General features: G+C 37.8%; 1 protein-coding gene across 9 annotated transcripts in view; it reads right to left on the bottom strand.

Annotated features, from left to right (window-relative positions):
• Positions 1–538: 538 nt before the first annotated feature.
• Positions 539–17,652, bottom strand: part of ELF1 (E74 like ETS transcription factor 1) — an 85,922-nt gene continuing 68,808 nt past the window's right edge. For 5 of the 9 annotated variants that reach the window (XM_014890709.2, XM_088159710.1, XM_088159711.1 and 2 more), the window contains exons 6-9: positions 14,822–14,905; positions 11,653–11,845; positions 10,124–10,591; positions 539–2,216 (exon numbers count right to left, since the gene is read on the bottom strand). In XM_014890709.2, the coding sequence (XP_014746195.1) occupies positions 1,601–2,216; positions 10,124–10,591; positions 11,653–11,845; positions 14,822–14,905 (1,361 nt within the window). In that variant the 3' untranslated portion in view covers positions 539–1,600. The remainder of the gene's footprint in view (positions 2,217–10,123; positions 10,592–11,652; positions 11,846–14,821; positions 14,906–17,652) is intronic. The other 4 variants (XM_088159714.1, XM_088159715.1, XM_088159717.1 and 1 more) reach the window with 1 other exon arrangement.

The following is a 17,652-nucleotide window of genomic DNA, read 5'->3' as shown; positions in this document are numbered from 1 at the left end:
AGTACTAGTGCTAAAAGTCATATTTAACCTTACCAAATAATGAATAAAACTCCAACATAAATTCAGTCATAGAAAGTCATATTCCCTTTCATTTTATACTGATAGCATTATAATACCAGGCATCATATTTATTATTAACTTACCCTCTGCTAAAACACTGCAACATGCAAGTCCTAATAGCTCGGGCTGTCAGTTGTATCATACAAGCCACAACAACCTTTGTGAATTATGCTCAAAATTTTGTCTTGTTTGTCTGTAACGTATTGGGAAGTGATGGAAAAGAAGAAATCCAGTTCCTGGATTTAGCTCAACCTTCAGTTCAGTTACAAAAATATACATTACTGCTGTTTCAAAGGATACCAAAAGCACACCGACTGCACTCAAATCTGTCCAGAAGTGATTTGTGAACTGCTCATGTTCCACCACAGACCCACACCAACTAATCACGTTGTCCTGTTTCTCACTGTATTTTAGTCATTTATGATGATTGTCAAAATATTATAATAATAAAAAACATTTCGGAGTAAATAAAGAAAAATATGTTTCCATTTGATTTATTTTCATAATAAACCAATTAAAAATACAAAAGAAGGACCCAAGGTTCAACGGGCTCCATCATTTAAAAATTTGTCTTTAAATACAAAGTCACTCAGTAATATGAATACATATAACATTAGACCTCTAAACATAACAATCTTAATGATCTTATTTGCATCTATCAAAAATTTGTATGGAAAATTAGCTGAAAAAACTTCCCTGCAACATTGAATATACAGTATTTACAATCAAAACCAAGAACTCTTAGCAGTATTAATATCCAAAAACCTGCATAAATTGTGTATTTTTAATTTCCCTCCCCCCTTACAAAATAATCTGAAGTAAAAAGCAAGATTGTTAAGCTTCATAGTCGTAAAATGGCATGAAGCATTTGCACCTGTAGTGATGCCGTTAGCTTCTGTAATTAAATATATCTGATGTTTTCATATAAAATATAGACATGGCATTGTCCATTACAGGAATATATGTTTCGAGTACTCTCAGTAGGAGTGTATATTCAATTTTGCACACACAAGAGCTTGTGCTGCAAAAAAAAGAGGATACCTGGTTATCAAAATCTAAAACTGATGTCATTCACTGATATGAAACAGATACTCGATCATAAAAATTCAAACACATGGAATGAAACTGTCATACTAAAATTAAGTGCTGCTTCCAAAGGTGATACACATACAGATTAAACAGAAAAGGTTAAAATAACATTACTGCAATGTAAATGGGCAACAGACTGACAACAAAATAAGAGAGAAGTTTGAAACTTTGGCCAACAACCTCAGGAGAAAGTTTTTATAGCATAAAAAGCATGTTCCTTCATGCCTGTATTTGAAAAATGAGTAATATATCATTTTATTTATATGACATTTAGCAATTAACAGAAAATCAAAATCCATCCTAAAGCATGAATTCTAAGAATTAACTGCAGAAATTGAGTAGCTTTGCAACATCATGCTTCAGAATCAAATCATATATACATAACTGAAAAGGTCCCATCACATTTATGAAAATAATCATCCACAGGGTCTTTTTAAAAATTATTTAATTATCAATACAAATTGGACTCCAATGGCTCATTTTCTTGCTTCACTTGCACATTAGATGGGAAATTATTCGAACTGGACACTAACATCACAAATGGTTGCTGCTGGAATCTCTGCTCTGACTGCTCAGCATCTTCTACTTTGTCACTCTCCTCCTTTTCCTCTTCTTCTAGGTCAACCTGCTTCGTGTCTGGTGCTTTAATGACTGAAGTGATCACCGTGCCAGATGGCTGAGACACCACCTGTGAGCTGCTGGGCGAGAACGTCACCACGGGCGTGGTGGTACTGAAAGATGGAGATGAAGCCACGTTGACTGTTCCATTGCAAATTGTCTGCACGCTGCTGGTGAGCACCTGCTGAACTTGTGCTGGGCTCAGCACAATCGAGGAAGGAGGCGAGACTGGCTTCTGAGACTGTAGCATGATGTTTTCTTTGAGAACCGTCATGGGCTGGGAAGTAGGAATGGCTTGTAAAATGAATTTCTGTGCTGCTGTTACTGAGGCTGGATCTGTGCTGGCTATTACTGTAGTAAGAGGCACTGTCTGGAGTGTTACAGTATGCAGCTGCTGATTTCCAGGAGAAACAACCACTGGAACCTGGGTTGGAGTCTGTAAAGTCCTGCTAAGATTAGAGAAGATTACTGGGTCAGAACACTTCCATGCTGAATTTTGAAAAAATAATTATAGATTCACTACAGAAAAAACATTTGGCCTCATAAACATTTAATTTACCCAACATTTCCAAGAGAGGTAGCAGAATCTCTCCTAATAAAGCAAGAACTGGACTGGACCTCTGAATTCAGCAAAATGGTTCCCAAAGTAAAGGTACCCTGCATGAATAATATTGCCATCACCAAACTGAAGAGCCTGCCTTTGAGACATTCAGTGGTTCATGAGGAAACTTGGGAATCACATCCAAGACCTCCATCTCAAGCACTGACCAACATCAAAAGCACGACCCTCTAGACATCTGCCATCAGTTTCAAAAATTACACCAAGTAATTAATAAATCACAAGTCTAAATAATTCGCAAGTCAGGCCTTGATTGTCCTGACATCCGCATATACATTTAACTATATTCAAAAGTATCCACACGGTAGCAGTATTGGGGCACAAGCTTGCCACACTCCCAGTACAGAGTTCTCTGTTTGCTAGGCTCACACACACCTTCTGGTAAAACAACTGATCAGAACCTGCTTCCAGAACATCATTTTAAGTTAGGCGTGATTCCATCAGTTGCAGGCTAACAGACGTGGGTACCACATTACTGTCAATAGATGCAGAGCTGTGAGGACAACATTAGAGGATTAAGAGCTGTATTGCTGGAGTACACAGCCACTGCAGTGCACAGTGGTGACTTAAACATGGAAATACAATCCAGACACACAAATTAAAACAAAACAAAACCCCTGGAAAACATAAATGGTTACTAGGGGAGGGAGAGAGGAAGGGTAACTGCTTTGAGATCCTGCCACAGCTTGTTCCATGCCACTGTGCCATGCTGTCTCTGGCAATCTTTCTTTCCTTATGTTTGTCATGCAGAGTTCTCTCCAATCTTCCTGCTTCTCTTCAATGTTTAGTCCTGCCTGCCCTCCTCCCCCTTTTTAGTCTTAAGTTCTCCCTTGTGTTTTCTCAAAAATAAAAAAAAAATTACTATCTCCATCTCCTAGCTTGTTTCTACCCCTGCTGAAATAATTTTAGATGGAAAGCAATTTACTGTCAACATTCATACTTTCACATCCATGCACATTATTGCCTGCTCTTCTTTCTGAAGACTGGACCTCAGATATGCTGTAAGGGTTGCCTGCCATACATCAGCCATGGAATGTCCTCTGTTCTACAGTCCTTCTACCCATATAGGGTTTATTTTTCACAGCTCTGTGCAAGTCTACATGTCAGCATTTAGCCACTGACCAGTCCAATCCAATTCAGCATATTCAAAACTTCAATTTAAAACCATACTCTGGCTACCACAGTTGCAACAAAAAGCTTAGCAAAGCAAGACTTATGTGGTGCTGAAGCTATGGGACAATGTGGATGCAGATGCTGCTGCTGGCCATAGTCCAAGCACACAGGGAGCTGCATTCCCCCTTTCTTAGTGCAGCAGCAGAGACAAGTACAGGAATATATAGAGGATTTCTTGTATCCCACTGAGTGCAGTCCTCTGGGAAAGGCCTCTAGCTGAGCTCCAAAGACTGCTCCAGCAAGAGCAATCTCAGCAACCCTGCTGGTATCAGGTTTAAAGTACCAGGGTGCTTCCCTGAGCATCCTCCAGCTGCCAGTCCTTGTTACAAGCAATCTTTCATCCAGCTCTCCTATGGCTTGGTAATAAAAGAAACAAAATTTCCATATGTAGCTTTCTCTTCCTCCCAAGAAAGACAGTTGCAATACCCAGCAATGCTGCTACAGCAAACCAAATCCAAATCCTTGCCAAGGAGACTGTCAGGCAGGTCTCATCACAACGGCCATCATAACCATGACACAAAATTTGACGTGACTGACACCAGAATCAATCTTGAGCTCCTTTTTCACACAACTGAAGAAATCCTAAGGAAGAAGTTAATGGAAATGGGTCTGGTTGAAGGTGAACCACCAACTAGAGTGATTGCCTCTTTCTTTCAAACTTCTGGAGAACTTGATGCTGGCACAGCAAATACCAACAACCAAGCCTAAAGTGCAAGGCTCAGAATGACAGTACTAAGGCTCATACCAAGTCTCCTAAGGGTTATCAGTAGTACTTTTTTTTTCCCCCTCAGCAATTCCTCTGGGACCTTGACAGAAAAGTCACTACTGTTATATCAGAAGTAGCAACAGGATGAGGGCATCCACTAGGTTCTTCTACAAATAAAAAAAAAAAAGAAAACTACCTACAGTTAAATAAACTCGTAATAAAATCAAAATGTCAGATAGGTACAGCTCAACCCAAGAAAGGCTACAGAGACAAGCAATACAAGTGGAACAGCTATGAAGGGGAGATAACTGACACTTGCCATTAGAAAAGCATCAAAAGTATCAGAATAGATACAAAACCAGTACGTTAATCCGTGAAGAAACTTAGCTGTGTTTGAAGGATTAAGAACAACTCAATAGCTGCAATTTTGAAAGCAGGGACTGAAGCTGCTAGCCTGTGTTAGTATGCCTTCCAAGTATTACCTTGAAGCTACTTCCTTGTTCTGTAGTTGTTTTGTAAAAATAAAAGCTACTAGCTACCAAGTGGCTTTGAAGGATAAACTCAAAATGTGTGAACTGCATCTAATCAATGAAGGTATCTGCAAACCACTAGGGGCAACAGCTCTGAGACATGAAACCAGACCATTTGTCTCAGCACACTCCAATTTGTATCTACATATTAATCTTAAGCCATTTTATTTCTCTTGAAAGGCAGTCCCGTGCCTGAGGTTAACTCCAATTGCTTTGTCTTCGCCAGGATACAAATATGATACACGCCTATATCGACCTGCACATACACATATATGCCTACACACAGTGTGCACTTGCTACAAGGGAAGCATGCAGCAGCTATCTGTACAAGCACACCATACATATTTATTTATGGTCATGGTGGCCAAGCAAGACATTTGCTTTAATTGTTAAACTTGATTACTAACTAAAAAAAAAAAAAAAAAAAAAAAAAAATCTATCTGCCTAAACAATTTTACTTAAATACAATTGGGAAAGATACAGCTTGGTTAATAGTTTTGTCCGTTTTACAAAAAAAAGTACACAACAATTAAGGTGATTTATTAACACTGGGCTACACTATTTTAGGTGTTTTTAAATGTGTAGTTTGCTATGTTTCTGAATTTCACTGGCATTTTGCTAAAAGCCTTTCTTCTCTAAGGTACAAATCTTTTGGGTGATTATTTTAAAAGTTGCTGCTGAGGTTTCAAAAAGAACAAGAACATTGAGCAACAGTGATGGAAAGGAAATGCTGCCATAAAACAATCTGATTACAACTGAGAAATGAATGACAAAAATCCTGAAATCATTTTAGCTTGGCAGAAAATTATCATCTATTTCTTGGGACATTTTTTACTGTTAATGGCCTAGAATCGTGCAGTATCTTATTAGTTCATCAAAGGTAAATAGTGACAGGCAAGAAAAACAAGTTTATTTATGGTAATTTATGTGAAATCTATTATATAGAGAAGATATAAAAAATATTGAAGCTGCAAGCCAAGGTAAACCAAGTATTTCACAGCACAGTAATAACACGAAACAAAGCAATATTATGACATATACAGAGAGAGGCAAGAAGGGACAGAGGCAGAGGACTCAACTCTCAAGGTGTCCTTTTTACTGAACCACAAAGTCTAACAGTCTTCTTTCCAGAATTTTTCAAAACTGCACAGTGACCTGAATTAAAACTCAGGAACTTTGCTACTAACAGACCTGTAGAACCTCCACCTCTTTCAGCAGTGCCAAAGAATGAGAGGTCCTATGGATACCTTCTTATTGTGCACAAACAAAACTAATCTGATTAGATGACACTGTAGTCCTTTCTGTCAATAAGCCGATGCCTTCTTGCATATCACAGAAATTAAATCAGAACTGGGCTTCAGAAAAGGTCTTCTTCAGCTATAGGAAAATCAAAATGTTTGGTTATAACCAAAGTCTTTGCTGTGATAGAAGTTGTCTATATTGGAAATGTGTTCTGAGAAACACACCCTTTTGTAAACTAAATCACAGTTTCTTGTAGAAGCTCACTGAGACCACATCAGCCTATTTCTGACCAGTACCTCCCTCAGGAATTCTTGGCTTCATCACTGTTCTTACACAGAATACTCATGCCCTGAAAAAACATGATTCACATTCAGCTACTTCCTCCTCCTCTTGAATCAGGATCCTGCCACTGCAATCCATGCTTGGGTCACCTTCAGAAGTAATTTTCTACTTTGAAGGTTGCAAAAAGATAAAGGTGAAAACTGTGGCTGATTCATCATGTTGAGGTTCTCTCATTCAAAGCGAGCATGGAGAGCATATGCCATTGGTCCTCTGTGGCCTGTATTAGCTTTCCCCCAGCTACAGAACTGAGTCAGGATTCTGGTCTTCTAACATGCTCTATCCAAGTTATCACAATGACAACTTGCAAGCATAGAAAAGAAACAGTAAGCTGAATTTTGATAGAAACAGATTAAAACCTGAAGTGTGCAAAACATACATGGTCTGTCAGAAGTCAGTTAATTGCAAGTTTCTTGGTATATAGAGCTGCTAGCTAGAAGGTTCACAGCCATGTTCTGTACAGCCAATAACAGAGATAGACATATAAGTAAAAATTACTCCCTATATGATATTCTCTGAACTGCAAGCAACATAAGAATATCTTTTCACTCCACCTTAAATCACTACCACTCTGGATTAAAGGTAAATGAAAATGCATCTCTCTTTATCTGCAGTCCTCATCATTTAAGGGAGAAATATACTTGTCCAAACACAGGCACCTCTCAGCCCTGTAGGATGCCCTAGGCAAGGTAAGTCACCAGCCCAACAGGAGACGGTGCACTTTCTGCAGCAATAGAAAGGATGTCCTTTTATGCTCAGAATGAGCCAATGTACACAGAGCTGAATCCCAGGCCAGTGCCTCCTAATTCCAAGGCCAAACACAATTACTCCAATAATCCAGGTATTCTGGTTAACCTCTGTCAGTTATTCTGGTTTAAACAGAATAATTTTACAAGCACCAAATTTAAAGAAACCTTTTCTTACTCATAAAAGCTGGCACGCTGGAAAAAGTAAGCAATAAAATGCTCATCTAGAGAGGCATTTTTGGTTTTGTCTTCTCACTGGAAAGATGTGGTGCCAAACTCGGCTCCCAGTTGCACGACTGGAGACTTCAGTAACTGTGCCTGCAGACACTGAGCCAGAACAGTTAGACCTGCAGAACAGCAGTGTGTTTACAATTCCAAATATTCCCACTGGGGATACTAGATGTTTTCCTCAGTCAGCAAAACCCAGTTTGCTTGACCTGACCCTGCTCCTGCCCTGTTTCCCAAGCCTCAGTTAGCACATCACAGCATTTCTGTTTAAGCACTGGGGCTGAAGAAGAGACTTTTATCCTTTGTAAGTAACAATTCTCCTTGTCTCTCTTTCATAGAGCAGCACCAAAACTTGTCCAAAAAGCACATCAAAAGCCATCCAAAAGCCAATACCTTTCCACTTCAGAGTAAGATACAAGCTTTGTGCAGCTAAAAAATGAAGTCACTGCCTGTCTCGTGAAGAGTCAACCACAGATTTACATCGACATGGCCATTCCTTTGAGAAATGCCAAGAGGCCTTGGGGAACTTGGACCTTGGGCTGCAACACTCCCAGTGATGTTTTGACAGTGGTCTATATCAGGCAGTGCTGCCTCATGCAGGTGAGGGATGACGACACAAGCACTTCACAACAATCTTCAAATATGATTCTTTCACCAAGTCCCTTAGCAGAGAAGATACACGTTCAAACATTCTCTGAAGGCTATGGTTAAGTGTTAAGACATCAATTGTTTTAATGCTCAATATTTTCTCTATTATTTTTTTCTTCTCAGAACAGAAGCAAATTGCTGCAGAGGGAAAAACATTTATTTCCATGAAGAAGAAGGGTGAACATTTACATGAGTAAAACTTTAGGAACTAAATTGCGTAAGACAAATTATATGGGTTCAAGATGTTCATGCTTCAAGGCAGAGCCCAACCATTAACCAGTATGCATCAGAAAACCTTTTGAGGATCATTACCAGATCCTGGTTGCTGTTTTGCCCAAATGATCTTGACTATTTACATGCCCCAGCCACTGTGCAACAACTGGCAACCAAAGCTGCTATTTGTCCTCATGCTTCCCACACTATAAAGTGACTTGAACCACACCCCCACAAAGTGTGTGCATACATCAGAAGGTTTGTCAATTCTTAGTCTACAATGGCAATCATACCTGCTGTACATTTTCAAATCATGCAGACCGTTCATTACAACCTTTTTAGAAGCCATGCTGCAGCAACTCAGAATGTGTACAAACACATTCATCAGCCTAGGATTTACAGCTGTCTGAACAAATGTTGGTTTCAGCCTTATTATAAAACAAGATGTAAAACATATGCTCTGAAAAATGTTCAGCGTGTCATTCTACCTCAACTAACTATTTGAAGCTTGCCCTTTGAAGCTGAGCAGAAATATATCTGTCATAAATTGTATTTTGAGAGTCTGGAATGGGCAGTGTCTATTGCACAGGACTCATCAGCACCTATTTTGCAGCTTGTCCCAACCTGGTTAAAAGCATAAAAAAAAGTCTGGATTGTATTTTTTATTTTCACTCTAACTGCTCAGACCCTTTACTATAAACTTTCTTAATCAGCAGTACTTCTGTACTATTCTGAAATTTTTGATGCTTCTTTTTTAACTCCTTCATTTTGTCATGCTGGCTAAGTACAGTTAGAGAGTTCATGGAATAATGTTCTGGTTAAAAACAATGCATGTGAACCAACGTAATACAGAACTCTAAGGATTTACAGTTTCTGTTTCATTTGAACTTCACACATGTATCATCTCTACTATTTTTTCCCTTAGCTTATTACCCAAAGTGTGACTGGGAAATATTATAATGCAATAATTGGATGTCATAATGTCACTGAGTAGTTTTCCAAATGTTATGCTGGACTTCTTGCCTGCCTTAAGTCTTACAGATACTTTTGTTTGTTGTTAACATTCCTTATACCCTCTATACTACAAATATTGTTTGTGATCCATAATCTGGTGTAGGTCTAGCCTAGAGCTATTTAACTCTGCACATTGCTGAGCTTTCCCCCTATTCATGTTTAGTATTATTGTTCTGCTGACTTATATTGTTCGGTATAGACTCAGTTATGTCTGTATTGCTTTCCTTTTACTATGTTGCCCTTGTTCATTTTTACAAGTAAATCCTGCTACTGAGGGGTAGGTGCAAGAGTCATGATGCTTAAGTGCCGTGTAGTGTTAGCCAGCTGACTCACAAATTAAGCATGGAAGCATAACTGTCTTCCAAATGTCTGCAGATGCACAGCTCCCAAAGGATTATTCTCTTAATTGTTTCCTACAATCAGAGAACTTGTTCTTGTAACAGCAACAAAATGCTACAGCAGGTAATACAGAGCTTTTCCTTGTAACTGGGGCAATACAAAAGATGCAAAAGATGACAAAAATTCTTATGAAGAAAAATTAAGAAGCAAGAAGGAAAATAATTTTGAAGGTATCATGCTTCTGCTGTGGGATTGAACTGACAATGCCAATTTTAAAGAGAAGTTGTATATTTCTCCTTTCTAAATTATATGCATCAGGCCTAACACTGTGGAAAAGATGAGCTTCCCTCCACCATAGGCAATACAGTTATGTGTGTACCTGTCATATTATACTGAAGTAACTCTAAATTCCTAAGACGAGCCACAAAGACATAATTTCACTTCAACCAAACTGGAAGACTAGCATTTCTTGGAAGCAAAACAAAAAATCAAGTCTATCTAGGCATCATCCAGCGAATTTATTGTTATTCAAATATTTAGTTTTTGTACATTCTCTTACCTTATATTCTGAACTGAGGAATTTAACGATTCATCTGGAACATTACTGGTTACAGCTGCTTGTCCTTCTGTGAGGGGCTGCAATGGCTGCATTACATGAACTGTCCGAAAAAGCTGAGTGGGATGTACTGGCTGTGGAGATTGCATTGTCCTCAAAACTTCTGAAGTCAAGCCAGGTGTCTGCTGCTGTACAACTTCTACTTGCTCCTTCACCTTAGCAGGCTTTGAGTTTCCTGTTTTTACCACTGAGGTTGATCCTCCCTTTGTTCCTGCGTTTGCAGAGGCTCTAGTTCTGCTTGATTGGTTTCTGTTTGCCACAGCAGGTGAGAGCAGAGTTGAATCTGACGATTCAGTGCTAGGGCTTGCATCTTCATCATCAATATAGATGAGATCTTTTGGCATGTCTTTAAATTGATATACCAGGCGCTGACCTTCTACTTTAGCAAGGATTCCTCTTTGGTAATAGTATCTGTTTAAAGTGCACACACATCAAATTATAAAGGTTTTTTTGCCAAAAACAAAACAAAGCAACAAAACTCCCAGAAAATAAACACAGCATCAGCAAGTTAAAAAACTTCTGTGTCTAGTTTCATTATTATAAAAAGTGGCCAATTTAATAGTATACTTTTTTCCTCAAACAACTTCTTTTATTGGTATTTCATGCCACCTTTAACTTCAAACTTAGATAACTCTGAGGAGAAAAAGAACTCCATGACTTGGAAGATCTGCTATCAACTCATGCTTTGTAAAAAGGTCCATGAAATTTCCAATTCTCCTTTTTACTTCTACAGTTCTGTCAGTTATCTGAATTTGTATGTTTATTCACCAGTGAGCATAGGCAGATATTTTAGCCACAACGAAGTGAAGGGAACAGGACAGGAGGGCACTATTTCTGTTATATTTACAAATTAGTAGGACAACTTGAAATTACACACACCAAGGTGAGGGGAAATGAAAAGAAATGCATACAGCTCAGTTGGACAATTATCAATCAGCTGACAAGACTGAAGGTTGTCTACTTATTTTGCACAGTTTTTTATGTATGAGAAAACTCCCAGCCAGACAGGCAGTGACATACAATTCTATGCTTTATAACTGTCTGTACACACAAGTTCAGAAGTGAAACCAGAACTGAATTCTAAAACTGATTTTCCATTGGAGGTGGAATCATGTGCAACAAGTAGAAATAATTTAATGAATACACATGAATGTTGGCAAATTTTTTTTTTAAAGAGATTAAAATTTTATGTAAAAGGTTTGGCCCACTTGAAATCTTCTCACTTTGTGTCTGACTGTGAAGATTCAGCAGCAGTACTGAAAAATATCTATGCTGAAACTGAAGGTGACTGACTTGGAATTGAGGTTAGAGAGGGTTACTTTTAGTTAGCTAATTTATTTTGCTGAAAAAGACATTTTCATTTCCCAAACTAATAGAATACTAGAATTTTCTGTTATTCAAATTAGATGAGGCATTTAATGCACGCAAACATAAAGGCAACTAAAACAGTCTACTATTACAAATGTACATACCTGAGAGCTCTACCCATTGTTTCATAATTCATGTCAGGTTTGTTTTTGTGTTTTCCCCACAACCTGGACACAGCTTTGGAATCTACCAGTTTGAAAATGCCCTTCTCTCTTTGAGTCCATTTGATATATTTAGGACACGTAGCTTTGTCCTGGAGCAGTGCTAGTAAGAACTCCCAGAGATAAATTGTATTTCCTAGAATAAAAGAATTTCAGAAATGAAGCAACAAAAAACCAAACAACCAACCAAAAAATAAGTTACTTGGCCATATTTTATTAATGAGGCAAATAATCTTAAAATTAAGAAGCTCATATCTTTACAAAATACATTATAATGTATCATCAAGACTAGGAAATAGTGATGGAAGGGCATGCGAAGGGAAGTTATCATAATCTTGTGAATTATCATAATCTAGGTGTCGTGTCCAAATACCCCAGCCACTCTGAACCACCAACCTCAGACAGCATTTGTCACCAATGTGCTCATTTCCTTCCTGCCTAATCCAGTTACAGAAGCAGTCACTATTGCTTTACCTTGAAAAGGAACATGTTCAGTTCTATCCCCTAAAAATGCTGGAAATTAAGCTGTTGCTTAAATGCTTTGCTGAATCAAGGTGAGCGTTATAATCCTTTAAAAGGCTAAACAAAATCCTTGCCTTTAACAATGAGATTTATATGGGGCAATCACTGATAGGTGCTGAGGTAGGCAAACCTGTAACAGCAAAGTACAGAAAAAGATAATTTTTTTAATCCAGTGAGTGCTTGTGCTTGCTGGTAGACAACATTCAAATTTCATCTTACAAATAAGCAGGGACAAACACTTCTATATGGAAATCCGTCACATCTGTTCAGTGTTTACCACATATAAATAAAGAGTATTAAAATCACAGATTGTAAATACTTAAAAGTAGCACAAAATTTGCATTTTTTTTCCAAAACCACATTTAAGGAGTCTAAACTCAAAAGACTAATGAGAACCTTTTTCCTGCTTTTTTTTTAAGGCTTCTAGTGTTTGATGTTCTTTTGGGAATCTGAAGCTGCACGTAAGCTTCTTAGTTCTCAGTCTGAAAAAGCAAGAAAAAAACCTCTTGTATCACCTCCCACAAGTAGCTGTGCAAAACCAGCAAGGATAGCATCTGCTAAAGTTTCACAAAAATTATGCCCAGCAGATCAGAAGGTGACAGGATCTCTTTTCATAGCTTCAATTTAGCCCAGCAGATTTTTTCAACTTTAATGACCATCAGTCTGAACTTTTTTCCAATAAGAGATCTCTTAAAAACTGAAATTCCTATAATACTATAATATAAACTATATTTAGCAAATATTCATCAAAGTCATCAGCACTGCCAATACAAAAATGTTAGCATCTCCTTCGGCAGGTTGAAGCTTGAAAAATGAGCATTCCTAGAGAAAAAACACTGCCTTTGCAACAAATGTCTCCCATCTTACATAAACCAGCCTGCTGGCCCTCAGATACCCCAAAGGCAAAGACAGACTGCTTAGGCAAGACACAATGTCAGACAAGAGCGAGAGCATTCCCAGCTATTTACCACCTAATCCAGGGTGCTTTTATTGTAGTCTAGAATAAAAATGCTCAACTGCATCAAAACAACCTGAAAATTTGTCTCTGCTTAGCCACTAAAAATCACTGTGGAGAGGACTGGCTGCAAAAAACAAGGTTTGCTTTACTTACAGGCAGAATATTTAACCTCCTCTGAGTCACAGCAGAAAAAGAAATATGTGGAAAAAATCAGTTTTCTCTATGCATCATATCATGTAGTTGTATGGTGAGCTTGCAATTTTAGCATACAAGTTCCCCCTAGGTAACAGACATGCAGCTCTTGTGATTTTCTAGCTGCTTCCCTGCCAAGGATGGTCATATTACTATGTTTTTTACTTCAATTCTGTGTTCCTAAAAATGCAAAACAAATGGTTTGCATAACAAGCAGTGGTTTCAGGCAACATGCTCCATTTTATTCCCTTCAGAATTAACAATTTTGTAACAATGGACAAATGTGAATTATGGAGTATCCTTGCTAACATTGACAGAACTATTAGACTCTTCCACCTTTTAATTTTGTGGCTAGCTGCTTCCGTATTTTTTAAAATTTCATTTGATCACCACTTGGATGTTCAACTGATACTCCTTTGGTTTTTATGTAAAAATCAGGTTTTAAGTTAAAAAAAAGCAACAATGCATATTTTAAATTGATGGCATTAACATGCAAAATATTTATTGATTGCCAACAGGTTTTTCTTCCAGATTTTGCAGAAAATGCCTTTTCAAAAGAAAAAAAATCCCCGACATTACAGATTTGTCAGAGTAGAGATTTTTCTGACCTCAAGAGAGTGACATTCTTTTGCCAGCAGTGTCCAGGAGTGGCTAGGCTGCTGCCCTGGCAAGTACTGCATGCATGCAAGCACATCTTTGCCCAGCTGTACCAGCAGGCACTTGTGACACAGGAGAGGCTCATTTCCAGCTCCCACTGAGTGCAGCACAGCTCACTGGGGCTGGGAATCAGCCTTCCCTTCAAACACAAGCCTGGGCACGGGTGCAGTGCTGGACCCCACAGCAAAGCAACCCCGTTGTTGACAAAACTCACAGGCACTACTGAACAGTTCAGGCTGAGCAAATGATTTATTGTATCAGTTATGCAGCATTTATTTTTATTTCTACCTTTTAAACACAGAAGGAATGAAAGTATCAAACCCCCAAGTGTTCAAGTTGTGCTATAACTTTTTTCAAAATTCAGGACTTGGTACTTCCTGCTGCCAACTGGCAGTCTTGGTTAGCCTCATGCAGAATTAGACACATACAGATGGAACACATTTTCAAAGATCATCTGCCAAAATAACCACAGCCTAAGAAGCATTAATATAATGCAAAGCACTCCCCAAGACTTCATTCAAAACACAGCAAACTCTGCAGGGATGTTGAAGAATTTCCAAGAACCCTTGCAACTAAAGTGACAAACACATTATTCTCCCAAAGAACTGAGTATTCCAGCAAGAAAACTCATGTAATCATATTTTCCTTGCCTTGAGATGTTACCCACCCCTGAGCATAAGACCTGTGTTTACATCACAAGTGAACTGGTGAATTTTCTCTTTTTAGAGATTACTCAAAAACAATGTTCTCCTAAAAATTTTGGTGACAACTATTTTGACTTACCCTTTCCATCTTTGTTTTTCTTTTTCACAGATATGTTTGGAGTTGTAGTAGGGGACTCAGAACGAGACGGTTTTGGTTTCTTCCCTGAAATAAATCACCAGTAAGTCAACTGCAGCTTAAGAGAGAAAAAAAAGAAAAAAAAAAGAAAAAAAAAAGAAAGAAGAAAAAGACCTAAAAAGGGAACAGATTTGTTTCTCCAATTCAAAAAAGATTTCATTTCTAGTAAGTTGGGAACTTAGTTCTGTGCTGAATTTCTTTTTCTATGGCAGGATGGACCTCCTGTGCTCTTACTATACTTCTAAAAAAAGATTACACTATGTACTTTCCTGAAGTCCATGTACATTGGAAATTTCTTTGGCTATTTAGGTACTCTTAAGAGCACTTGAAACAGACAAGACGAGAAAAATAAGCTATTAACTATGTGAAAGGGCTTAAACAGGAAAAGTTAGATAAAATAGAGAGCATTATCATATTCACTCATTGCTAAAATGGAAGTTAGGGACAAAACAAGCTTGTCTCTTTGTTTAATCTATTGCAAGTGTACACTGTCAGCAGCAAATTATGCTGCCACCTGAAACAAACATTTTTTTCAGTACTATTGTCTTTTACACCTTTTTTACAGTGGCTACAGGTAAAGGGAAGTCACTTTTTACGAAGTTCAGAATAACCAGTAACAGGCTCTGAAAAAATACCATTTTTTAAACTCATAACCATGGTGGCTCTCTGGTGAGAAAGACTAAAAGGAAGAAGTTACTTAAAATTGATTACAAAAATGAAGAGGATTCATTCAAAAATGTTGAGAAATCAATTACTGACACAGAAGGGAACAAAAAAGCTAAGTAATGCTGAAATATTTTTCAATACAAAACCTTGAACCTATTGTTTTATTAGTTCTCATTCCCTAAAATGGCAGCTTTTACAGGTGATGTAATTAATCAGAAGCCTTTAGAACTTTCTTATGAAATAAGAATTTATCTTACCAGGTTTTACAGTGACACATTACTACATTGACATTACCTATATTATTACCTATAATCTTTTGCGAGGTAGAATAGACTAAGCATACACAAGACTCAGAGAAACATATTTCTAGTTCAGATAGAATACTGCCATAGTTAAAAATCTAAAGGAAGTTTTTTTCTCTATTTATTGCATTTCAAAAGAGTTGATGTTCTAAAGAGGCAAGACCAAAAGGTGTGTGCGGTCCCACACACTCCAGTTTTGGTTTTGTTTTGAGGGGCTGTTTTAGTAAGGAAACAGCTCTGCTGCACAGTGAGAGAGGGTTTTTCACTAACTCTGAAAAAACACCCCAAAACTAGCTCAGTGCCAGCCTGCACTATTTCCTTCATCTTAAACTTCCAGTATCTACAGAGAAATAATAAGGAACTTTAGCGTAAGCACTTATTTTTTGACATTAGCAGTCTTGCAAAGTCCATCTTTGTACCTTGGGGTTTTTTTGACAGTGCATGGGGAAGGAGGGGCATGGGATAGCTAGTTGAGAGAGCTATCATGAATAAACTAAACCTGGAATCCTCTAATTTTCTTGCTTTCGTCCAGACAGGATTCATGACTGAGAATGAGACACAAATGACACCCACTGTTTTGGCCAGTAATGTCATCCTTGATTTGAAAGACGGTAGGAAGGAAGAAAACATAGAACATTGTTTATTTCAGATATCATGATATGAAAGGATAAAGAACTACTGGAGTGTATTTTTAGCAGCTTCTCTCCACTCACCACTGCAGGTTGCAGAAATGTCTGTTTTACCTAAAACGTCCTAGACAAGTCACTCACATGGATGAGCTTCTAACTCACAAGAAGTCCCTCAGGGTAACTTTGGCTAAGTGCTTTCCCCATTAGAGCTGTGGGAAGACTCTGTTGTCTCATTTCCCCTCTTGAACAGGTGTAAATGTAGCCATTAAGGAGTAGGGAGTGTTATTTTGATGTCACTAATTTAGACATTATGTCTAAATGAGTTCAGTTCTTAAAAGGAAATGAAATGGATGAGAGCTCAATTAGGTCAGGACTGAACTACTCTACTCAGCTTCAGGAAACTTAAGTACTGATCCCATATAATTTATGCACTCTGATTAGAGATAACCTAGGCTACTACACATGAATGCGGCTGCAAGAGCAATTCTAGGCTCTCTTTCTTCAGCCTAGACCACTTCAGGACTCTGTAAGAAGCCTATCCAAAATCAGAGACCAGTGAAGGATGTGTAACTTGTTTACAGAAATGTGTTGCTGTTACTGCTGTATATCTGGGCTAGAGATACTTTATTTGGATAGTTTTAGACTACACTGTGAGCTATTATCTCCAGGCACTGACTGATACCATCAAAAAACAGTTAACAGAGACACATCAGATATGCTTCCTTCGTTTAAAAGAAGATATTTTTTAAAAGCGCATTAAGCACTAGCACGCTTCCTCCTTTGCTTCAATAGAGCATGAATTTGCTGTTTTTCAGAGTAAATTCCTTTTTAGGAAAGAATTTTACAAAGAGGAAGGATAAAAAGTGTGCAAAAGCTAATCCTTATGTGGGCCTACCATAATTTTGGATAGTTAATTGTATTTACAATTGGTATTTTCACTTTCCTATTTCCATGGCTGTAAAACATTTCAGTTTAGAAATTCATGCTTCAACTTAATGTGACATTAGGCAGTGAAATGTTTATCGTGATTAAATATTTTATACCACGCCAGAAAATGTAAAATCAATTTTCTTGCACTATTTTCAATGAGTTTTGTTAAAAAAATTATGTATGTACAAACAAAATTAATTACATATATCTAAAATATGATGATTATAACTTATGTGTCCACCTGCTG

The sequence above is a fragment of the Sturnus vulgaris genome, chromosome 2, assembly GCF_052056855.1.
Source record: "Sturnus vulgaris isolate bStuVul1 chromosome 2, bStuVul1.hap1, whole genome shotgun sequence".
NCBI lineage: Eukaryota > Metazoa > Chordata > Aves > Passeriformes > Sturnidae > Sturnus > Sturnus vulgaris.
The sequence above is the reverse complement of the archived record's forward strand: the minus strand, read 5'-3'. Positions and strand labels throughout refer to the sequence as shown.